The sequence below is a fragment of the Typopeltis vanoorti genome, chromosome 24 (assembly GCF_054136105.1).
Source record: "Typopeltis vanoorti isolate ZY-2024b chromosome 24, IOZ_Tvanoo_1.0, whole genome shotgun sequence".
Lineage (NCBI taxonomy): Eukaryota > Metazoa > Arthropoda > Arachnida > Uropygi > Thelyphonidae > Typopeltis > Typopeltis vanoorti.
In genome coordinates this window covers 40,478,529-40,504,099 of record NC_143572.1, presented here as the reverse complement: position 1 = coordinate 40,504,099, position 25,571 = coordinate 40,478,529, and the positions used below count along the sequence as shown (strand labels likewise).

The 25,571-nt window shown below is 36.5% G+C and overlaps 1 protein-coding gene across 1 annotated transcript in view; it reads left to right on the top strand.

Moving 5' to 3' along the window:
- Positions 1-23,072, top strand: part of Mrgn1 (Mahogunin ring finger 1) — a 122,493-nt gene extending 99,421 nt beyond the window's left edge. The window contains exons 12-13 of the mRNA XM_090413751.1: positions 7,861-8,038; positions 21,536-23,072. Of these exons, the coding sequence (XP_090269877.1) occupies positions 7,861-8,038; positions 21,536-22,059 (702 nt within the window). The 3' untranslated portion in view covers positions 22,060-23,072. The remainder of the gene's footprint in view (positions 1-7,860; positions 8,039-21,535) is intronic.
- The last annotated feature ends 2,499 nt before the right edge of the window (positions 23,073-25,571 follow it).

Here is a 25,571-nt window from a genome sequence, read left to right as displayed (position 1 = left end):
CTTAGGCTATTGTATAATCTTAATGTAAATATGACCTTGGGATTAGATGGGATATTATTATTATTCAGGCCTCCATAGAGTCAAAAGACTCATGAGGCCCCTAAGAAACACAAAGTCTATCATACCACTCCTTGAACTCATTGACCGTTCTTGCTCTCACCACTCCATCAGGCAATGCATTCCATGGTTCAACCACCCTCCATGCAAAGAAACCACTCCTCACCCTCTTGCTCACAGTTTCCTTTCGTAACTTCCAGGGATGGCCTCTTGTCATCACTCCTTCCCGCTGTTCAACCAAGCGAAAGAACTCCCTAGTGTCAACCCTGTAACCACCTCTCAACAATTTAAAAGTCGCAATCATATCACCTCTCCTTCTTCTATCCACCAAACTCTTCAGTCCACATTCCCTCAGCCGATCCTCATAACTATCCTTGTACAGTCCTGAAACCATCTTTGTCATCCTTCTTTGTATCCTTTCCACAGTTAATTTAGCCCCTTCAAAACCTGGGGACCAAATCTGAGAACAATAGTCCAAGTGTGGTCTGATCAGAGACTTATACAACGGAATGATAACCCTCTTATCTCTGCAGGTCAGTGTCCTTCTCATAATTGCAGCAATCGTCTGTGTTACCTTCGCCACCTTTGCAATATGTCCTCTAAATTTCAGGTTTCTATCAATCATCAACCCCAGATCTCTTGTCTCCCCTACTTCCTCCAGTATAACTCCTCCCATAGAGTATGCAGCATCCCATCGATGTTTCCCAAACCTCAAGACCTTACATTTTGCTGCATTAAACCGACACCCCATTCATTTGCTCATCTATCTAGCTTATTCAAATCCTCTTGCAGGGCTACCACATCTGCACTATTACTAATAATCCTTCCCAGCTTCGCATCATCTGCAAACAACTGAATATCCCCTTGCAATCCACTGACAATGTCATTGATATAAAGGTTAAACAATATAGGTCCCAGTACTGAGCCCTGTGGAGCCCCACTTGTAACCTTCTGCCTCTTTGATATTGCTCCACCATACACAACTCTCTGATACCTATCGGACAGCCATTTTTGAATCCAGTTGACCAATCTGACATCCAGACCCATGTGCTGCAACTTGAATATCAGCTTATCATGTGGCACCCTGTCAAATGCCTTTGCTAAGTCTAAGAAAATGGCAGTATATGCCTTTCCCTCATCTAATGCTCTTGTAACTTTATCATAAAAGGCTAGCATATTGCTAAACAAAGAGCGCCCCTTCACAAATTCATGTTGACTCTCACAGATAACATTACCCTCATCTGCCCAATGCTGTATACGATCCTTCACTACTTTCTCCAAGATCTTACTAACTACTGATGACACACAAACTGGTCTATAATTAGACACTTCCAGTCTGCTACCGCCCTTATGCAATGGCACTATCTTACCTTCCTTCCATTCCATGGGCACCTTTCCAGCAGCCAGACTTTCATTGAAAAGCAGGTCAAAGGCACTGTCAGTTCCCTAGCACATTCTCTCAAAACTCGTGGTGAAATACCATCCAGTCCCAAAGAGCTTTACTGACATCCAGAGTACTCAGTACTTGAAACACACTCTCCTCCTGTACCTCTAAACCTTGAACCAGCCCTATCCCTCTAGCATTAAAACTGACTCCTCCAGGATGAACTACTCCAATAAAGTGTTCATTGAATAATTCTACTATCTATGTCCACTGCATCAGTCACTCTATTCCCATTTTTATCCTACAATATCATTCTTCCACAGTCATTTCTCCTCCTACTGGCCACATATCTAAATAATTCCTTAGGATTTTCTTTGGATCTTAGGGCTAATCTCCTCTCATATTCCAGTTTCATCTTCCTTACCATACTAGTCACTCTTTTGGTCTGTGTCTTATACTCTTCTCCTGTCTCCTTATATCTCTTCCACAGCCTCTTTTTCTCATGCAATTCCTGTTTAATATTGTTTGTCATCCACTTTACTCCAAATTGTGTCCTCTTGTTCACTCATGGTATACATCTTACCATTGCTGCTAACAAATATTCTGTCATAATTTCCCATGCACTAATGATATCCCAGCCTTCCAATTCCTCCCTCCATGAAACTTCCTGAAGTTGATGTCTAAGACTATTATAATCACCTGCCTTATAATTCCACATACGTTCCCATCTCTTTGATACTCCTGCATGTCTATTCATTTTCCAAGTCAAAACCATATGGTCACTCTCTCCAACTGGTGGGAGAGATGTCATCTCAGTTATTATCAACTCTTCTGATGCTATAACCAAATCCAAAACTCTCGAACCTCTTGTTCCCTCTATTATATGTTGCCTAAGAGATTTGCCCCTCAAGAATTCTAGAAATTCCATTCCCTTATTGCTACATGCATCTTCCTCTCCCCAGTTTATACTACTGTAGTTAAAATCTCCCATAACAATCATTCTTCTTGCACTTGCCAAACTCAACTGTCTAAACATTTCCTGGTCCCCACCCTCTGTACTCCTGGGTCTGTAGCAACACCCCACTAAATATCCTGTCTTACCCACCTCTACCTCACACCATACAGGGTGTTCGGGATAAATTTGACAGTTTCGTAAGGAAAAAGAAAATCTTCTTTGTATCTATTAAATTTAATGAATTGACAAAAAAACATTACAGGCAGAGTTAATTACAATACTATCAACAAGATTTACTCAAAATAACCACCATTAGCATCGATCACAGCTTCAATTCTGCTTCGGAACCTCGAACAAGCTGATGCTACAGTCTCCCTGGGAAGGGCCGCAAAAACTGTTTTAATTTTATCCATTAACTGGGCTTTTGTATTACTGGAAGTGCGATTGGTGTCTTTTTCAACTGCGCCCCATACAAAATAATCCATGGGGTTAAGGTCTGGGGAGTTTGGAGGCCAAACATTTGGACTGGTGAAGTCGTAGAAATTTTCAGACAACCATTTTTGACTTTTCCCAGAGGTGTGGCAAGGGGCCGAATCCTGCTGGCATACATACGGCTTACCATTGGCTACCCTTGTTATCCAGGGCTTGACTACAGTTAGCAACTCCACGAACAAAGCCCGAATTCCAATGCCAGGGTTCTTCAACACCTGTTCCTGCAGATTTGCGAGGAATTCTGCTGTACGAACGCAATCAGATCGTCTGCTAGGGATCTTTCTTCTTGCTACATCCTCGTAGTCACCATTGCAAGTCTCTAGTTCATGCCTGATTGTTTTTACTGTATTCAGGGAGCATTGGGCAGCAGTCGTAATATCCTTATTTTGATGGCGGGCACGAATCATCATGATACAAGTTATTCTCTTCCATGATTCAGGTGGGTTCCAGCTATCCATCCTTTCTGACATCTTGTATATGAATGAAGAAGGGTCCAAACTTTTAAATGAAGAGAAGTGTGTGTTAATACATGTAACTTACGGAAAAATATAATTAATTATAAATATGTCAAATTTATCCCGAACACCCTGTATGCTTTCAAAATCATTAGTGTCACTGCCTTCCAAACTCTCCACTCTTAGAGGACATAGGTCGTCACTTATCATAAGCAGTACTCCACCACCACGCTTCCTATCCTGCCGAAAAATGCTGCACCCAGCAACGTCTATTCCTGTTATTATATCCTCTTCTGTCTACCACGTCTCAGTGATCCCAATAAATTTTGGCCAGGCTGATGCTATCAGCGCCACCAATTCCTCTCCCTTATTCCGGATACTCCTGGCATTGGTATATAGCATATAAATGCCATTGTTTCTGTACCCAGCATTATCCCTTCTAGACTCCACTGGGCTCAGTGTTACCTGATGTCGTTCCCCTTCTCCCAAGTACTCATTCCCACAAGAGGCCACCATCGCCATACCACCCCTGCTACCATCCTCCCTGGGACACACTGACTTTTTCAGAACAGCAATCTCTCTCTCCAGATGCCTACGTCCTTCCTCATTCAAATGTAAGTAGTCTCTTGCATATAATTCCTCTCTGTCCTCAAATGCACTCCAAGCATCCACATATTCTAGTCCTCTCTTGTCACACATTCTAGCTATTATGTTATTCAATATTACCGCTCTTCTGCTCAGTTCGTCATTATCATACCTAGGCAACACACACACACACACTATCTTTCCTCTCTGTGTCTTCTTTCGTACCACCTCAAGCAAGAATCTCATATCTCTCGCTGCCTTATTTACACCACCACCACCACTCGAGTCATTTGTTCCCACATCACAATCATCTCATCCACCTTTTCACCTCTTTTAACTGCCAAAGCCACCCTTTCTATCATTCCTCCTGGCAAACACTCCTCACGCATCCTATCTTGAACACCACAGATCATTGAGTCCCCATACATTATACCTCTTACCATTCCTTCTCTCCTACTGTTTCCATTTTCTCCTCTTCTTTCATTCCCATACCTCTCTCCTACTGTTTCCATTTTCTCCTCTTCTAGCACTGCCATACCTCTTGCTCATTCCGTCTCTCCTACTGTTTCCATTCTCTCCTCCTCTAGCACTCCCATGCCTCTCTCTCATTCCGTCTCTCCTACTGTTTCCATTCTCTCCTCTTCTAGCATTCCCATACCTCTCTCTCTCATTCCCTCTCTCCTATTTCGATTTTCTCCTCTTCTAGCACCCCCATACCTCTCTCTCTCATTCCGGCTTGCATTTTACAAGAATGTGCAAGGAAACTGCCAGTGCCTCTGACTAAGTCTTTATTTTAAGTCTCAGTTTTCATAGAGTTCCAAGGGATTGATGGAACCGTACTCCAGGAAATGGATGAAGCTAGGGATTTTTGAGTGGCAGTAGACAGAAAGTTAGAAAGAGGGCAAAATAATTCCTTTGCATAAGGGAGGCTCTAAGACTGCAGTAGCAAATTATAGACCAGTCAGTATCTCATGTTTGGTGGTAAAAGTACTGGAAAAGTTAGTCAAAAAGAGAATTTGGGAATGGGCTAATAAGAATATGATATGCTATGAAGGGCAACATGGCTTTGTGAGGGTCAGTCATGCCTTTGTAATTTACTAACTTTTTATAATAGTGACAGCTGAGTTGGATAAAGGGAATGGCTACATGATGATTCTCACATGGAACAAATAGGGATGGATATGACTCTAGTTATGTGGATAAGAGGGTGGTTGCGGTTGCTGGACAGATATCAAAAAGTGGTATATGGAAGAGCAGCATCCAGGAGAAAGCAGGTGTGTGTCACAAGTTTCAATGCTAGGAACCACTACTGTTTAATTTGTACATAAATGATACAGGAAATAACCTGAAAAGAAATATTCAGTCTGCTGATGATGCAAAATTAGGTAGAATAATAATTAATTAAGATGATGTGGAGAGCTTGCAGGATGATTTAAATAGTCTGTCAGTATGGACAAAGGATAATAGGTGTCAGTTTAATATGACGAAATGTCAAGTTATGTATTTTGGGATAAATAGATTACAAGCCATGTACCACATTGATGGAACTGTACTCCAGGAAATAGATGTAGCTAGGGATTTTTGAGTGGCAATAGACAGAAAGTTGAAGTTTAGAGGACATATTGCTAAGGTTTCCAGGGTAGCTCATAAGATTGATCGACTATTGAAGAACACACTAACAAATAAAAATAAGGAAGTTGCTATTCCCTCTTTATAAGGCCTTGATATGTCCACATAATCATATGTCTTGATATGTCTGGATTACAGTGCTCAGGTCTGGTAATTTCTGATTTATTGGGGGATGAGGAAGTAGTGGAGAGAATCTAGAGGTGGATGATCAAGATAGTAAGTGGTCTATGGAATGTTCTTTATGAGGATAGATTGAGGATGTGCAGACTGCAAAAGTTGGTTGATAGCCAAAAAGAGAGAATATGATAGAAACTTTAACTTACTTAAAGGTGATGCAAGGGAAGTGTTTCGGCACTTGGCTGGTGGTGATGGGGGGGGGGAACGAGATCATCCTTGGAAGTTAGGTAAGAGTTGGTAGATGTGTGAGCACTAGAATTTCCTCTTCGAGAGTGGTGAATGAATGGTTTGCTGAAGTTGTAAGCACTTTGTCTGTTAATGGGTATCATAGATATTATGTGGATAGTTCGGATCTCCTGTGATGAGTCTTCAGACTCCATGGAATTGCCCATACGATAATAACAACAACAATATTTCCCTTAGAGAGGATAACCAAAGGCCATGAAATCAGTTCAAATTCAGATGATGTTAAAAAGTCTCATGGCACTAGTTGTTTAAGCATTCTATCAGGAGTCGTGGTCTGGATATTGTGTTCTTCATGTTGGGCAAAAATTTAGCTGATTATCCAAAATAAGACAAACCAGATGAGCAAGGAATCAAACCTGGAAAGTTTATTGAATGAAGCTTGTCTTTAGACACAGAAACAAAAGTTGAATTCCTGACAGGACAAAAGGAAATCATGATGTTGAGAAGCCTCAGAATTTTAGCAACATGTTCAGATATTCCTTTAATATAAGGGAGGAGAATCTGAGAGAGAGAGAGATTTCCTCCTACAGGAACTGGGAGTCTGAAAGTGTTAAATGCTTTGGTGATTAAGGACTCATTGAAACCATTTTTTAGAAAGACGGATTTGATGTAATTCAGTTTTTGGAATAATAGATCTACTGTAGAACACCATGCTCATACTTGAGCATGGTGCAACAGTCTTGATGGTTCTGATTTTTTGTCAGGTGGTGATGTGATGTTGCATGGATATAATAATCAGTATGCATTTGTTTTGAAATACTGAGAAATGGAAACTACCATCAGGTTGGCAAGTAATCAATACATTTAGAAAGGTTAAATGGTTGTTTTTCTCCTCTAGGGTGAACTGAATTTTAGAATGAATCAAATTTATATTTGAGACAAAAAGTTTTAAATCTGATGGATAACCATTGCATATGAAAAATATATCATCAACATATATGTACTACAATGTTGGTTGAGAGAAATGTCATTAAGGAGGTGATCTTCAAAGTTCTCCATAAAGTAGTTAGCAAGAATAAGAAAAAGAGAACTTCCCATAGCTCTATACCTTCAATCTGTGAATATAATTTAACTTGAAGACTGAAATAATCAGAATGAATAACAAAGTCAAAAAGTGTGACAATGTCAGGAGGAAAATCTTATTTCAATAAATTAATATGTCAAAGGAATGCTAGTGAAAAGGGATACTATATCTAAGTTAAATAATATGTAAAGGACCTAAATGAAGAGCACAAATTTTATTTTTTAAAGTCCAAAGAGTTCTTAATATGCAAAGCATATTTCCTAGTGAAAGTAGATTACTTAAAGACTTTATACATGGGACAACCAATGCAATCAACAACAGGTCTTAAAGGAATGCCAGGTTTATGGATCTTTGGAAGACCATATAGTCTGGGAAGATGAGCATAAAAGATCTTGAGTTTTTATTTTAATTATTCATCTAATCTGGAGGACATAATCATTTAATTTCTTACCTTTATTCACCTAGCTAATAATGGATTAGATGAGGGGACAATAAATTTAAAAAACTCGCAAAGCATTAAATAAATCTTCCTAAAGTGCTCTTTCTTATCTTTTATGACTAATGCTTTGCCTTTGTCAACTCTGGTCCATTAACAACACCAGGACTGACTAAGGCAGACCATCCACTATAACAAACTGCTCCTGTGATCTCTGTGGATTTACTGTTGTGTGAGAGGCAACTGTGATGGATATTTTTAAATGTGCTCAAGCTATGTTCACTTCTGAAACTTCTAGGAAGAAATAATCTTATATTATGTAGAGTTGTCTTTCCTCACTTAATGTAATATTTTTTTATTCTTTTTAGATTTCTTGTTTTAGATATTCAGTTATATTTTGTTTCTGTATTTTGACAATAGGAAAAGGAAGCTGAAGCTGCTGAAACACGATCACTTCTAGAGAGCAGTGTTACTGAGTGTGTACCTGCAATTGTTTCTTCCAAAGGCACTAGGCCATGTAGTAGTAGTCCTATTTCTTTGTCTACTCCACATTCATTGCATCTTTGTGATGGTGATGTGAAATCTCCTATGGGAACAGGTATTTATTGTTTGAGTTGTGGCTGAAATAATCTGAATTGAATTGTGTAAAGCATAAATAATGTTGGATTATTTTTTGTTCTTTACATATAACTTTTTTTTTGTTTGTGTATATGTGTGAGATCTGCTACATTATACAAATAGTGATATAAGCTCATTGAGTCATTCTGCAGATTCAAATTCCTTTCATGTGAATTGAATGGATGCTATGGCATCATGCCGTGATGCTTGATATTCTGAAGTTTTGCTTTCAGAGGTGGGATCTATTCTCTTTGATAAATCTGAACATTTCCACAAGAAAAAGTCATATAAGGTCAGTAGATTTTGAGAATCTTTAGATTGCATATTACATTGCTAGGGAGATGATTCCCAGTAAATAATTTATAAGAAGAAAGTATTTATTGTTAATGAATTTATTAAGGATTCGTGAATATATGTATTATGAATGCAAGATTTCAAGAATTTGATTTTTTTAAAAATCTATTTCTTTCGTAACATTTCCTTTTCAAGAAATAGATGTGGAACTTTTGAAATCTTTATACAACAGACTATTCCTCATTTTGTTTTATTTCAATATTTAACTGGACAGATGTAAAATTTTCCTTAATAGAAATTCATAATAATGATAGATTAATTTTGTTTTTTTTTTTCAAAGATAAAAACTTGACAATTTTGGACAGATTTGTATAACAATTCAAGCAAATATTAGCTACAGTAGCTCTACTTCTCTTATCAATATTTCCAACAACACTACTGTGAGCAAGCTTTTACGACATTATTATTATTATTATTATTACTACAGGCTACTCCAAGAAGTTCTTAGACTCATCGAGGAAGGACCTAAACATCATGTCAAGAACTATCCAACATTTGCACAGTATTTATCATACTTTGCTTTGAACTCATTCATAGACATGGCACACCTACAACGGATTCTGGCAACCTATTGCACTCATTCACTACTCTGCAAGCAAAAAACCCTTGTTCTAACACCCTTGCTAACTACTCGCTTACTCGGTTTCCATGGAAGGCCCCTGGTTCTCTCACCACCAGACCTGTTCTGAAAAATTTCCTCTGAATTAATCTTGTATAAGCCCTCAGTAATTTGTATGTCTCAATCATATCACCCCTTTTCTGCCTATCAACCAGTTTCTGTTACCCACAAAATCTTCAACCCGTTCTTATAAGGTTCATTCCATAGACCTGCTACCATCTTAGTCACTTACTTCTGGATCCTCTCCATGTCCTTCTCATCACCAAGAAACCCTAGTGCCCAGATCTGCACACAGTAGTCAAGACAAAGTCTTATCAAACTCAATACAGAGGAACAATAACCTGCTTGTCTCTGCTCATCAATGTTCTTCAGTAACCAAACAATCTGATGAGCTGCTTTAGCCACTTTTGCTATGTGCCTCTTAAACTTTAACTTCATATCCACTAACTCCCAAATCTCCGGCTTTATCAATTTCCTGGAGTACAGTTCCACCAATGTGATATACAGCTGGTAATGTTTTTGCCCCAAAATGCATAACTAGTGTTTCCAAATTCCTGACATTTTGGAACCTTCGGGAATCGAGAACGGAAATCATATTTCCCAAGAATTCCTGAAATAATCTTTTTTATATAATTTTCGTTGATCATCTGTAATAATGACTATAACAGTAAATGTTAATAAACAGAAAAGCCGTAGAGAAGGAGGGGCAACCGGGTTTCGTGGCCCTGGCGCAGTCTTTCAGAGGTTTCGAGACACTCCTATATGTAAAAGGTCGAAGCAAAAAATGAGTAAATAAAATTTCCTAAATGGAGGTCAACCGGAATTTCATGACTAGTGCATCTCTTGCCCTGAGTGCTAAACAGGGGTCACTACAGTATCATTTTGGCTAGGTTTCTGTTATATTTCAGGTTTTCTCAAAATATAAACAATGTAATTAATGCAGACTTTATTTAACCATTGGTCCTTGTTGGTGATCTAAATAGTAGAGTAGGAAATGATTGTGAGACATACAAAAATATTTTGGGAAAATTTGGAGAAAAGAGCAAAGCTAATAATAATGGCAAATATCTGTTGGATTTCTGCTCAGGACATGGACTGGTTATTACTAACACCATGTTCCAACATAAAAATGTGCACAAATTCACATGGAGAGAAGAGGCTAGGAATAAGAAAAGTCTCATTGACTATGTTATTGTTGATAGTGATGTTTTCTCCCTGGTGCAGGACACCAGAGTGTACAGAGGATTTGAAATTGGAAGTGATCACTATTTAGTCTTGAGCAGGATAAAATTGAATTTCATATTGAAAAGAATAACATGTAAGAAAGTTTTAAAGCGAATAAAAGTTGAGCAGCTCTCAGATGTGAACTGTAGACTAAAATACAGAAATATTATTGAAAAGAAAATGAAAGAGTTTGAGAACAGGAATCAAACCTTGGAGATTCAGTGGCAAACTCTGAAGGAAACATTGATTGATTCTGCCAGAGAGGCATGTGGTGAGGTTGTGTGCAAGGATAAAAAAATCAGAACTCCCTGGTGGACACAGGAAGTTAAAGAGGCAGTGAAGGAAAAGAAGAAAGCATATCAAAAGTTCCTGGCAAATAAGTCAGCTTTTACTCTTACAGAATACAGAGACAAATGTAAGAAAGCTAAACAGTGTGTAAAACTAGCTAAACAAAAGTCATGGGAGGACTTTGGCAAGAATATAGAAAATAAATATCAAGAAGGTGGCAAAATATTCTGGAGGTTGTTGAAGAAGCTTAGGAATGAAGGAAAGAGTGCTGTAAAAGGAATTAGAGATGATAAAGGTGAAATGAAAACAGGAGAGAAAGATATCCTTGAAGTATGGAGTAATTACTTTGAAAAACTGCTAAATGAAACAAGCAGTGATGACAGCACAGTGATAAAAAACACTGACCAGGCATGCAGTCAGGAATACATATCCATACTTGAAGTAGAAAAAGCCATCAAAGGCTTGAAATGTGGAAAGGCAGCAGGAGTAGATGATATTCGACCAGAAATGCTGAAGTATGGTGGTATAAGAGTCTTACAGTGGCTGCACTGCATAGTTCAGAAAGCCTGGACAGAGGGACGAATTCCCGATGATTGGAGTAGAGCTCTCATAGTACCCATATATAAAAAGGGAAATAAAACTGAATGTGAGAATTACAGAGGTATTTCCCTACTGAGTGTTCCTGGCAAGATCTATGCAAGTATACTTGAGAAACGGTTGAGAAGAATTGTGGAAGAAAAGCTTGGTGAAGAACAAGCTGGATTCAGGCCAAATAGAGGCTGTCAGGATCAGATATTCACTTTACGACAAATAGTCGAGAAAGCATGGGAATATAACAAAGATCTGTATTTAAGTTTTGTCGATTTGGAAAAGGCATATGACAAGGTGCCAAGAGAGAAGCTATTCAATACGCTGCAGTTATATGGTGTCAATGGGGAATTATATCAAGCAATACTTAGTCTTTATTTGAGTTGTAAGTCAGCAGTTAGAATTGAAGGAAGTACAGGAAGATGGTTTAATGTTAAATCTGGTGTGAGACAAGGATGTACATTATCCCCTCTGTTATTCATTATCTATATGGATCACATTATGAAGGAATGTGGTATTAAAACTGATATCAAAATTGGAGATGTTAATGTCAGCTCTTTGCTTTATGCGGATGATGTTATACTTCTAAATAAATCCGCTACATGTCTGCAAGATTCTCTGACTAAATTGAATAGCTGTTGTAATAGATATGGTTTGAAGGTCAGCAATAAAAAGACAAAGACAATGAAAATAGGCAGAATCATTGAAAATGTCAACTGTGTTGTGAATGGAGAACCTGTGGAACAAGTAAAACATTTCAGCTACTTAGGCACAATTTTTACCGAAGATGGTAAATTAAATATAGAAATAGACAACAGAATCAGCAAAGCTGGTATGGTGGGAAGTCAATTGAATAAATTCATATGGAATAAGAAAGAAATTAGTCGGAACACTAAATTAGCTGTATACAAGACTGTGTTCAAACCAATTTTAACTTATGGATCTGAGAGCTGGGTCAGAAGTAAAACACTTGACCAAAGACTAGAGACCGCAGATATGAGAGTCCTGAGAAAGATTAGAGGCGTGAACAGATGGCATCAATGGCAATATCATATTAAAAATGAGGATATTAGGAAAGAACTTGACATTGTCAGCATCCAGGAATGCATTAGCAGAGCTAATCTCAGATAGTATGGTCACTTAAATAGAATGGGAGAGGAAAGATTAGCAAAACAAGTGTTCTCTGCCAGGTTGGCAGGAAAACGACCCAGAGGAAGACCAAGATATAGGTGGATTGATACGGTACAAAGTGCCTTAGACGATAGAAATATAAGATCTGATAATGTTGGAGTCTTGACAAGTAACAGACTGATTTGGAGTAAAATTGTAGATAGGAAGTTAGTAATGATGTAATTTTTTCATGTAGTACTGTCATATCCTGTACACCCCTTGAGGGTACATGGCAGGAATTCGATGATGATGATGATGATTTATTTAACCAAACCTTATAGTATACAGTGAGTTTTTACATATATCACACAATGTATTAACATTCCCAATCTCATTTAAATATTTTATTTATTAAATTAAACATTAATAGAAAACAAATGCAAATATTATTCGTTTGAAAATTAAAAAATACTTTAAATAGTTTTTATTTGTCATTTTTAAAACGAAACTTTAAGAAACATAGAGCATTAATTGCCTGATCAGACAATCGTGATCTTTGCTTTGTAGCAAATATACTTGATGTGGAAAAATTTCATTTTCTGTAGACGTTGGTCGAATTGTTAAGTGCGTCTAAAAGCATCTTCAAGTTGGGAGTGAGAGAATGCGTTGCTTCATAGCTTATTTCCTTCCTTAGAGAAGCAAATATTTTGTCTACATCCATAGGGCTAGGCTTTGATGTTGAAATTGATATTGCTTTGGTCAATTCACTCTTCAGATCAGATTCTGATTTAATGTCAGAACTTTCTGTAAGGACATCCTTTATTTCTTTTATTGGAACTTCTTATGCTGTAAATGTTTATTTAAAATGTCTTTCCATTAATGACTTCGCCAATTGTGCAATTTCATTCTTACTTGACAAGGCAAAAAATTCATCCTCTTCCATCTCACATAAACAACTAATGTTGCTCAAGTACTTTGTGAGAGACACAAGATCTCTATTTCTATGTTTAACTGATTCAAATTTTATTTCCTTTAAAAGCATTTGGCTCATTGAAGAATTCTGTTTTTCTAAATTACTGAACAGGAACTTAAAAATTCCTTCACTTGTGAGAATATTAGCTTCTCTATTGCTTAAGGCTTCACTGCTAATCTTACAGGTTGGTGTTTCACTTTACTATAAGCAATTCAACATACCTCTCAATATTTCATAATACTCTTCTTTCCGTAAGCGATCGAGTTTCAGGTCTCGTAAAACGGTCTTAATTGGATTTACAATCTTTAAAAATCTCTCTGTCATTCTCTCCAGTGTGTTCCAGCGTGTTTTACAGTCCAAAATGACTTCTAGTTCCCTCATTTCACTCTTGGTTATTTCTTGCTGCAAAAGAGAATTTTTTCCTGAAGAATATTTAAATATTTTCATAATTCTTCGTACACTGCTAATTGCCGAAGATAGATCATCTTGCAAATCATACTGATCAGCTCGGGCCACAATCTAACTCAGAATCACTGTTATCATCTTTATCGTATTCAGAATCTGTATTGAATTCACTATCACTGCTACAGGTCACTGATGCTTCACCTTTCAACTTTTTAACATAAAACACTTTTGTTACAGCTAGATATAGCGCATGGTTGTAGCAGGACTGTTGAATAGTCGGTGATAATTTTCCGAATTTTTCCATAACAGCTGCACCGTCACTTGTAATTGCAACCGCATCACTTTCAAGTTTTAACTGAAAGTTTTCTAATCTTTCCTGAAGCAAGGATAACGCTTGTTCCGCAGGACAGTTCCCATGTATTCTTATTAAACCAAGTATACGTGAACATTCATGTATCTGCGATTCTTGCAACTGGTCCACTCGTCTATTGAAATACTCAGTTTTTTATTATCACTTTTGAATACTTCCAATTTCTGGATGTACAGTTGTTTCACTTTACTATAACAATTATGTATTACTGTCATAACTGAAGATGGATTCTTGGCAACTGCATTCCTTTGCTTGTGAAACTTTCCCTAATAAACTCACTTTTTGTGATGGTGTTGACTGATATCCCATCCAAGGCTGCTAATTTGCTTACGGTTTCTTCTAAATCCAGTCCCTTGACATAATGTAAAATTGTCGTTTGTCTTTTAGAAGATGAAGACATTGGCTCATCATTATTCAATTCAGACTGTTTTTTCCTTTTCATTCCATGAATGTATACTAGGTGCCTATGTAGACCGCTGGTTGATGATGCTTTGCATTGCAAAGTTTTGGAGCTTATCTGGCAACGAACTGATTCATTATCTTTATCTTTTCTAAAATATTCCCAACATTCTTTATACTCTTTACTCATTGTGACAGCAATCTATAAAAAAATATTAAAATAGGAACGTGAATGTGCTCGCACATTAGAAATGCTCTCTCTCTCTCTCTTATCGTTTCTCCACAGGAGTAAGAAATAACAAAAGGCTACCTGTATCCAGTGTTCTAGCTTAAGAAAGTCTCGCGTTTGAAGAGAACAGTGGTAATTTATTGCTAACCGGAATTAATTAATATGCACAACAAAAGTCCAACTTGAGTATTAATATATATATATATATATATTTTTTTTTTTTTTTTTTTTTTAAATACTAATGCTTGAGTTAGAATATGAAATATTTATTTAAAATATTACTGTTAGAACATTTTAAATAAATTTTATTTGCAAACCAGTTCATTTTATTTCAGACAATCTATAAAAAAATATTAAAATATGTATTTATTAAAAATTTTCTCGCTTTCCCAACCAAATTTTCTCGGGATTCAGGAAACGAAAAAAATTCCTGAGAATGGGCGGGAGGGAATTCCTGCCCGGAAACCCTATGCATAACCTTAACACTTTGCCACATTAATCTGGCATCCATTCTCCTTTGCACAGTCTGCCAATCTATCCAAATCATCCTGCAAAATTTTGACATCATCTGTATTAACTATTGCTCTACCCAACTTTGCATCACCTGCAAATACCTGAACAGTTTCTCTCAGATCCTTTCCTATATCGTTAATGTACAAATTAAGCAGTTGTGGTCAAAGAACAGAACCCTGCAGCATACCACTAGTCACGGGCCTTCTTTTGGATTCGTCTCCCGAATAAACTACTCTCTGATATCTCTCCATCAACCACCCTCCTATCCATCTCACCAATCCTATATCTATCCCAATGCACTGCAGTTTACTGATTAGAATTCCATATAGTATCTTGTCAAAGGCCTTAGCAAAGTCCAGCAGTATCACTGTAAATCCATTACCTTTATCCATCTCAGCTGTCACTATATTATAAAACATGAGCAAGTTATGCATGACCTACCTTCCCAAAATGATGCTGCCCCCCCTATACAGTATCCCATTTCCATCTATCCATTCCTGTATTTTGCTTTTAACCAACTTCTCAATACCTTGACAACAACTCTTGATATGCTGACCAGTAGGTAATTTTCAACATCAGTCTTAGAGCCTCCTTAATGCAATGGAGCTATTTCCCCTCTTTCCATCCCCCCCCAAGGTCTAACCCAGAGCTGAGACTTAGATTAAAGAATATGGTCAAGAGCACTGACAATTCTTTCATCACTTCACGTAAAACTCGAGCTGGTATATGGAGGTGCATCCCACAGATGTATTCAGATCAAGATTCTTTAATATGCTATGCACCTTCATTTGATTTGCCTCTCTTGTTCCTGCAATATCATCACCTGGATGATATACTCTTGCAAAGTGTTCAGTTAGTAATTCTACTATGTCAACTGATTCAGTTACCCCCCCTTACCATTGGCATTTATTAAAATCATCTGCCATATGCATTCTTTCTTGTACTTGGAGCATATCAAAAGAACTGTTTGGGATTATATTTAGTCTACATTAACTTCCTTTCATAACCTGCTTTTGCCTTTCTTAACACACTAGTTACACTTCTGGCCTGTGCCTTGTACCATTCATGTGCCTGCTGGTCATCTTTCCCCTTAAATTCCCTCCACACTTCTTTCTTTTTTGCAGCTCCAGCTTAATGATGATATTCATCCATTTACCTCCCACTCTATATACTCTCCTGACTCTCTGTATGCATTCTGCCATTACCTCCCTCAAACACTCCTTTACCACTTCCCATGCAGTTTTACATGCCGTGGCACCGATCCAAGCAATCTCCTAAGCTTGTCATACTTACCAGCCCTGTAATTCCACATCGTCTTAACTGAAAAATTCCACACATTTAACCACCTCCTAGATCAAGACCATATGATCACTCTCATTAATTGGTGGCAACGTGGTCTCATTCATTATAAACAGATTCTCAGATGCAATTACTAGATTGGGCACTTTTGAACCCCAGGTATATTCATCACATGCTGTCTCAGGTAATTATTCCTTAGTAACTGCATAAATTCCATTTCCTTCCTCCTATGTGTCTGCTCCTCCTCCTTCAATCTATGTTCCCATAGTTGAAATCCCCCATAATAATTACCTGCCCTCCACTCATTGAGTCTATTTGCCAATATATACTGTCTTCATCATCTTTCCTATCCCCTGGTCTTTTAATTAATAATGATCACTTCACAAAACTCAATCAAATATGATATGTTAGAGTTATGTATAGCAGCATCCAGCTGTATGTTTTATTCTGCTGGCTTCAGTCTCGCACCAGATATCCTCAAATGTGCTATTTTTACTGGCCTGCAGTTGGACTTCAATTCTCTTTGGTTGCAGTTCATCAGCTATCATCAATAACACTCGTCCCCTCCCCCTATTCTTTTTTCTCTATCCTTCCTGATCACACTGTACCCTTCACATTCTATCTCACAAACTATATCATCTTCTGTTAGCCATGTCTCACTAATGCCAGTAACCTTTAGGCAGGATGAACTAACCAATGCTAAAAATTCCTCCTGCTTGTTCTGAATGCTCCTGACATTATTGTACATAAAGTGCAAAAGCCCCTTAGGCTCATCACTATCCTAATGCTTTATACTAATTATTCCATTCTGGTTTGTTGCCAGCTGTACTTAACTTTGGCATGTTGTATACATTTTTACACTCAGCTGCCTCACTCATGTCTGTATATCCACTCAACAGCTTCCCCCCCCCTTCCCTAAAAGTTCCAGTTTCCTTGATTTTTCATATCCACTTTATTCTGTAACACTTTTTCCAGTCTCTTTACTCCCATCTAACATTGCATTTTATTAAAAAATAAATATTGCAGCCAGTTAACAGATGAGAACTTGATGGTAGCAGTGAGACTAGCATTGGAAGACTAGCTCTGAAAAAGAATTTCCTTTTGAATAATTATTAAAGTAAATAAACACATTTTATTATATTGAAGTAAAAATAGGTTTACTTAATAGCTTGCATGGCTTACACATGAACAAAAAATATATAGAATTTTATTCAAAAACTCATCAGGGAGACAGACCATTAACCGCATTCAAAACATGAATTACAATAATGAGTCATGATTCATGTATGTTAGCTCATGTCTTAGTCACAGTTGAAGTATATGCTTACACTATTAAAGTACAAAGGAACAATCTTAAAAGTTGCATAGATACAAAAAAAATTAATAATTATTAAAATAAATTATGAACAATTAGTAATGATCACTTTCCAAAACGATTTGCATTGGCAAGCAGTCTGATCATTTCAAGTTGACAACTCCAGTATATCAAATATGATATATTAGAGTTTTTGAATAAAATTCTGTATATTTTTTGTTACATGTGTAAGCATGAAAATCATTTAAATATGTCTAGTACACATGTTCCATTAAAACTTTATTAAAAATAAGTTTGCTTTTCATAGAAATGTGTTTTGGAGTATTATGTTTTGCTATTGTCTTCAATTCTTTGTTATCAACATTTATCTCATCTTTGTTAGGGTTTTACATTTACCAATTTATTTTAATAAATTCTCATATTTTACATGTTTGTAGATCTTTATTACTATACATTAGATTACCTGAAACTTAAAAACCAAAACAAGGTTTATTACTATATAATCCATGTAATTAATAATAAAGAATCTATAATTATTATTATGATGATGATTCAGACCTCTAAGGAGTCACAAGACTCATTGTGGGAGGCCCAGCCTAGAAAACACAGTCAATCATACCACTCCTTGAACTCATTGACCATTCATGCTCTCACCATTCTATCAGGCAATGCATTCCACAGTTCAACCATCCTCCATGCAAAGAAACCATCCCTCATCCTCTTCCTCACAGCTTCCTTTCATAACTTCCAGGGATGGCCCCATTGTCCTTGTTCCTTCCCCCTGTTCTACCAAATGAAAGAACTCTCCATTGTCAACCCTGTGACTGCCTCTTAACAGTTTAAAAGTCTCAATCATATTACCTCTCTTTCTTCTATCTGCCAAACTCTGCACTCCACATTCCCTCAGCCTGTCTTTATAACTAACATTGCACAGTCCTGATACCATCTTTGTTATCTGCCTCTGCACTCTTTACACAGTTAATTTATTCCCTTTAAATCCTGTGGACCAAATTTGAGAACAATAGTCCAAGTGTGGTCTGATCAAGGCTTTATACAGGGTGTCCCAAAATTCACGCAAGATTTAAATTTAGTGCCATTTGTGCAGTAAAGTGTTGCCAACAAGAAAAAAAAGACAGCGTGACAACTGACAGTTCAGGGTTATTAAAAATGGAGCGCTACACGAAAGAACAACGCATCTTCATTGTTGAGCAATATTTTAAAAATAATGAAGGTTTGGCAGCTACAGTTCGCAATTTTCGTACAAAATATGGTCAGAATAGTGATTTAACTTCATCAACTGTGAAAAGATTAATTAAAAAATTCAAGGAAACTGGATCAATTAGTGATCTTATACACTCTGGCCGTCCTTCAACAAGTTGTTCAACAGAAAACATTGAAGCAGTTCGTGAGAGTGTTGCTGAGAGTCCAGGAACATCAATTCGGCACCGTGGTCTTGAATTGAGCATTTCGAGAAGCTCTCTAACGTATCCTGACGAAAGATTTGCATCTTTATGCTTACAAAGTTCAGTTGACTCAAGAACTGAAGCCTACTGACCACACATAGCGAAGAGAGTTCGTTGAATGGATTATGGAACAACAAGTAGATGCTTATTTTTCGAACAAAATCATCTTCAGCGATGAGGCTCATTTTCATCTTGATGGTTTCGTTAATCGACAAAATTGTCGCATTTTGGGTTCAGAAAATCCACGAGTGATTGTTGAGAAACAAATGCATCCACAACGTGTCACTGTTTGGTGCGGATTTTGGGCTGGAGGCATCATCGGTCCATTCTTCTTCGAAAATGCAATGCGGCTGGTAAGGCAATAACAGTTAACGGTGCTCGCTATCGCGACATGATAATCCAGTTTTTTGTGCCTAAATTGCAAGATATGGATGTGGACGACGTGGTTTCAACAAGACAGTGCCACATGCCATTCAGCCCGAGAAACAATTCAGTTACTGCATGAGTCATTTCCTGGTTGTGTAATTTCTCGTTTTGGTGATCAGAATTGGCTGCCCAGATCATGTGACTTAACGCCGTTGGACTTTTTTCTTTGGGGTTTTTTGAAGTCTAAGGTTTATGCCAACAAGCCCACGACCACGCACGCCTTGAAGGAGGAAATTGAGCGCTGTATCAACGAAATTCAGCCACATTTATGCAAAACGGTCATGGAAAATTTCGACAAAAGAGTGCGTATATGCCAGCAAAGCCGTGGAGGCCATTTACCCGATATGCTATTCCATGCATAACCCTATACTGTATACTTTATGAATCAATAAGAAATTACAATTTTTAATTAAAAACCTGTGTTTTCTATCAAAATTACTTCTTGCGTGAATTTTGGGACACCCTATACAAAGAAATGACAACTCTTTTTTCTCTGCAGGTCAGCATCCTTTTCAGTATTGTAGCATTCCTCTGGGTTACCTTTATCACCACCTTTACAATATGTTCCCTGAATTTCAGGTTTCTATTAATCATCACTCCCAGAATCCCTTGCCTCCCCTACTTCCTCCAGTGCAGTTCCTCCAACAGAGTATGCAGCCTCCCATCGATGTATCCCAAACTTCAAGACTTTACATTTAACTGCATTAAACCATTCATTTGCTCATTTGTCCAGTTTATTCAAATCCTCTTGCAGGGCTACCACATCTGCACTATCACCCTTCCCAGCTTCACATCATCTGCAAACAACTGATTATCCCTCTGCAATCCATTGATAATGTCATTGATATAATGGTTAAACAATACAGGTCCCAGTACTGAGCCCCGTGGGATCCTCCACTTGTAACCTTCTGCTTCCTTGATATTGCTCCCCCAATACATAACTCTCTGATACCTGTCAGATAGCCAATCCTGAATCCAGTTGACTAACCTGACATCTAAGCCCACGTATAATATTACATGCTCATGTTTGACAACCCATCTGATATTTTTTTATTTGTTTTTATACTTGCAGTTTAACCACCAAATGGACTTTGACATGTGTACACATCATATCATATATTCTTTTGCATAAATACATGCAAAGTGTCCATGAACTTTATGTAACATATGAAACAACATTTACTATTGAAATAACATGGATTTGAAGCTTATATTTTTTTTATATATTTTATCTGCATGGTCTCTGGGTGATTAATAGCCAAGTATTATAGTAGTTACTATTTTACATTATATTGTTCTACAAAACTCAAAAATATATACATTTCTCAGTTGACTTCAGGATAGAATCTTAAATTATATAACTTATTATTAGTTACAGTCTTTACAAAAACTGGAATTTTATTATTATTCCTATGTCATATGCATATAAATTTCATCTAACTATCATTGATATCAGTAACTTAAAATAATTATATGGTCACCAGTTAAATCTTTAGCTCCATTTTTGTAGACACCAGAAAAAAACTCTTCTGGAATGTTGAATATGAGAAAGGTTGAGCAAATGCAATTTACAGAGTCTAGTGGATAGGAGAAGAGAAGTAATATGATAGCAACCTATAGTACCACTGCTGTATAATCTAAGGGCTTTTGTAAAAATCCATGCCACAGTGGAATTGAAACCCACAATCTTGTTAATTGGAGAGCAGAAAATGCTATCCCCCCCTCTTTTAACAGTTCCTTCCGGTTGTTTTTCATATTTGTTTTTTTTTTAATCAAAAGTAACCTCTCTGAAGCTTAATATAAAAATTTTGAGAACTATGTTACTTGTTGTTTTATTTTTTTTTATTATTATTATTTTTTTAAATATTTATTAATCAGAAAAAACTTTTTTTTCTCACTTAGATGCATCTCCTGGAGGTGATGATTCTGATTACTATACACCAGAAGATCCAAACACTCCAAATACTACCATCCTTGTAGATCAAGGAACTGACACCAGTTTAGATACTCCTCAAGAACTCGAACTTACTCATCTTTCAGATTCTCCCTCAGAGAGAGTCAGAATGGGAAGAAATGACTTTGAACAGATTTCTGATGGAAAATTAAACAACAAAGGATATAAAAGTGACCTAGAAGATTCTGCAAATTCTGAAAACAAAGAGCTGGAAGATGGACGAGCTGCAATTAATAAACTTAAAGACTCAAATGATGATGACCGAAAGCAAGATGTGATTGGTGGAGATATATCACTTCGCCATTTATCTCCAACTCGTCATCCACTTGTTGTTCATTTTGAAAGCTCTTCTTCATTGCCTGGTACTCCAGCTAGTAATGCTAGTAACAGAAGCAGTGGAGATAGCTTCAGCAGTACTTCCAGTACCCGCCTGTTACTTCGGCACCAGAGCTATGAAACCCTGCCAGAATAATGTTGTCCTTGAAATGGAACAAGGTTTAAATTAATTCATTGTTGACTTTTTGTTGTGAATATAGTTTTAATATAGTGATAAAGGAGTAATTTTAAAACTTTATGGTCAGTTCTCACTGTAACAGCCACTGTTATAGTGAACTGATTAGAAACTGAACAATATAAAAACGAAGTACATTTGATTCTCACTACAGCAAACCATGATATCAAATTTACTCATGAAATGTGGTATAAATGTAGTGTATCATGGATCATGTAGAATGACCTTCTGTGATGAACTGGATCTGTGAAGATATTGTGCAATGATAATAATATAATAAACTATCAAAATATCGTATCCAAATCCTCATAGGTATAACATTATGCTTAACAAAATTCACTATGGCAAACAAACCATTCTCTATAGCACTATTCCTGGGGTCCCATGAGTTCACTATAGTGACATAGAGTTAAATGTATAACAAACTATCAACAAGTCCTGGCAAGAATTCTGTAGCATCAATCAGTGTTATTCTAAATGCAATCGCTATAGCAAATTTTCCTATAACAAACTATTCCTTTGATCCCTACAGGTTTACTGTAGGAAGAGTTGCCTGTACTACTTGTTATCGGCAGCATGCTTAATTGTGTTTTAGCTTAAAATCCTGGTGTCTTTTATATATATTAAATTTGGTAACTGCCAGATAAGCAGGACATTTATCCTGGTTTATTCTTATGATAGGAAGAAACCAGCATATGATTTCTTGTACTCATCATTGATTATCACTCATCTTCTTTACTGTTCCAATTGATCATGATGGAAAAAAAAAAACAGCTTAGCTTGATGAAATATAATGGCATTTATTTCCATCAATAATGTGTATATATTTCAGTTCAAATTTCATTGTGCTTACAAAAATCAAAAGATTTGTTTGCAGTGTATATTTCATAAAATGATTAAGAAAGTATTTATTTAGTTGTTTAGAAAATAACTAAATCTCAGCGTGTCAAAAATTCCAGTCATGCACACCATCTCTTTTCGGTCATCACACCCACAAAATGCTCCAATTGTAATATGTTCAGATTGCTTGCTTGACCAGTAATATGTACAATATTAATTCAAAGGAAATAAATTTAAATAACATGACTTGTCATTGTATCTATAGTTGAGTTGAAATTTGATTATTTATATATGTTTCAAGTAAACTGAAATCCTTACTGCATTTTTATTGAAATTATTAATGAAATGGTTTTTAAACAGAAGTCTTTAATATTGCAATTTTTTTAAAAAAAATTAATTATCTTGTACTATTTAATAATTCTTTTAACCACTTATTAAATGATAATCCTACCCACAAATTTTGCAATTTTTTTAAAAAAAATTAATTATCTTGTACTATTTAATAATTCTTTTAACCACTTATTAAATGATAATCCTACCCACAAACAATTGTAAACCTGTTGTACATCAGTGCTATGGGTTATCTAATGGTTAGTTAATCTAGAAATTCTGTTCTAGAGACCAGACATTGAACTTTTTCAAGTACCATTTCCAGCATCTATTAAGATGTTGTGTCCCATACAGGAAAAATCAAGATGTTGTGCCCATACAGGAAAACATGACAGTGTGATTTGAACCTGTTAGTTGAACATGATTCAGATGGCCTTAATGTTGAAAGAGTAGTATACCAAAATTTTGGACATTGCATGTTTTTTTATTTTTTGTGTTACTCCCACCTATGAAAGGTATTATCTTATAATACATTAGTATTATGAGTGCCGTAAGTTTTTTTCCTATTTTTATTTATTTATTTTTTACATAATCTGGAAACCCTACTTTAGAGACAACATTACTTTTTCAAGCCACTTCAGGAATCCAATAAGCGGGATGGTGGTCTCACACTGGGATATAAAAATTCATCTACAATCTTAAAACTATTATAAACATCAATGCCCACATAGGGATTCAAACCTGCAATTTGTTGGAAAGCAAATATGTTACCCATCCAGCCAACCAGCAAATGGATTTATCATCCATTTGACCAATTTCACTTTTGCATTGAATTTTTGTTATTACTACAATGAGTTATATGATGTCCATTCACCATGGAATGAGAGTTAGGGACTGGAAGAATCAGATGTTATTATGAGATAAAAGAAACATGAAATATCATCATCTTCCTTCAATGTATTAGGCTCAGTGGTCTGTCATAGAAACCTGATACTATTATAGGGTAGTTAATCCTATTTGCAAAGTTTGCATGCCATGAATTGCATTTTCGGGCTAGTTTTTCTCTCTTATTAGAATGATAAACCTGGCAGCATGCTTTTTTGGGGGGAAGGGGTTCTGCCACCTCCATATAAAACAAGCTCCATATAAAGGGAAAGAATTTACAGTGAATGTTCATTACATATCTGTTGACTTGAGCAAAATTGGAATGAAAGATGCACAGGTCATCACATTCTGAAGATTAAAGCCCTTTCTAGTTTTCACAAAATTGCCTTTCCAAATGGTTTTGAGTCCCCCCCCCCCACAGTTCATTTTTTTTTTTCATTTTTGTTGTTGTTGTTCGTTATTGTCTCTTGTATACTTAGAATCCATTTAAAATCCTCTTCCCAATCAAATGTGATTGATGTGGATCAAAGATAAAACATCCAATCCTCAAGCAGGGTTGGTTGTTTTATTTCATTCCAAGCTTTGACTCAAATTCCTATTGCTAACTTAACCATGCTACCAGCTAAGACGTCTATAGACATCAAGGTTATCATGGATGTGAAATGCATATTAAAATTGTAATACCATTGATATTACATTGAAATATATGATGAATATGAAGCGTATGAGAATGTGTATTTGATCCATAATGGCCAATAAGGTGGTTAAATTAAACTTTGTTTAGGGATTAATCCTGTTCACAAAATCTCAAATTCTAAATAAGTATTTGAGAGTCTTGATCACCTCCAATCACAGAAGTGCATCTTGGAGCAAACAAGCAGCAGAAATCTATTCGTAACAAGATTTTGATATGATGGACTTTTATCCAGTATTAGAATAACTTGTATTTCCTGATAGACTTGTTTCTTGGTGTTCATTCATTCATGCATTTCTGTGGGGTCTGTTGATAATAAGAGATTTGGCTCTTTTAAGTATCCTTAACTGGCAGCTATTTCTGATCACCAATAGCTTACATCTGTGGGTGTCAATAATATTGGTGCACAGTGTAAAATAATTCTGGCCTTATGCTGCTGTTGTAGAGGAATTGTTTTCATCACTTGGATGGAGCTGGCAAGGGCAAAATTTGCTAAAACAAAACAGTTTTTTTTTTTATGAATTGTAGATTTATTCCATATATAAGTAATAGTAGTTTGTGAAATTCTTTTGTATATTTTCTACATCATCCACATCAGCATGTCATGGCATTCACTTAATGTCATTAGAGCAGTCTGTAAAGCTACAGCTATACATGCATTCAGTACTTAATTTTTTTAATGGAATTATTTTTTCTTCCTGGGTCTTCCAATACTACACTGGAA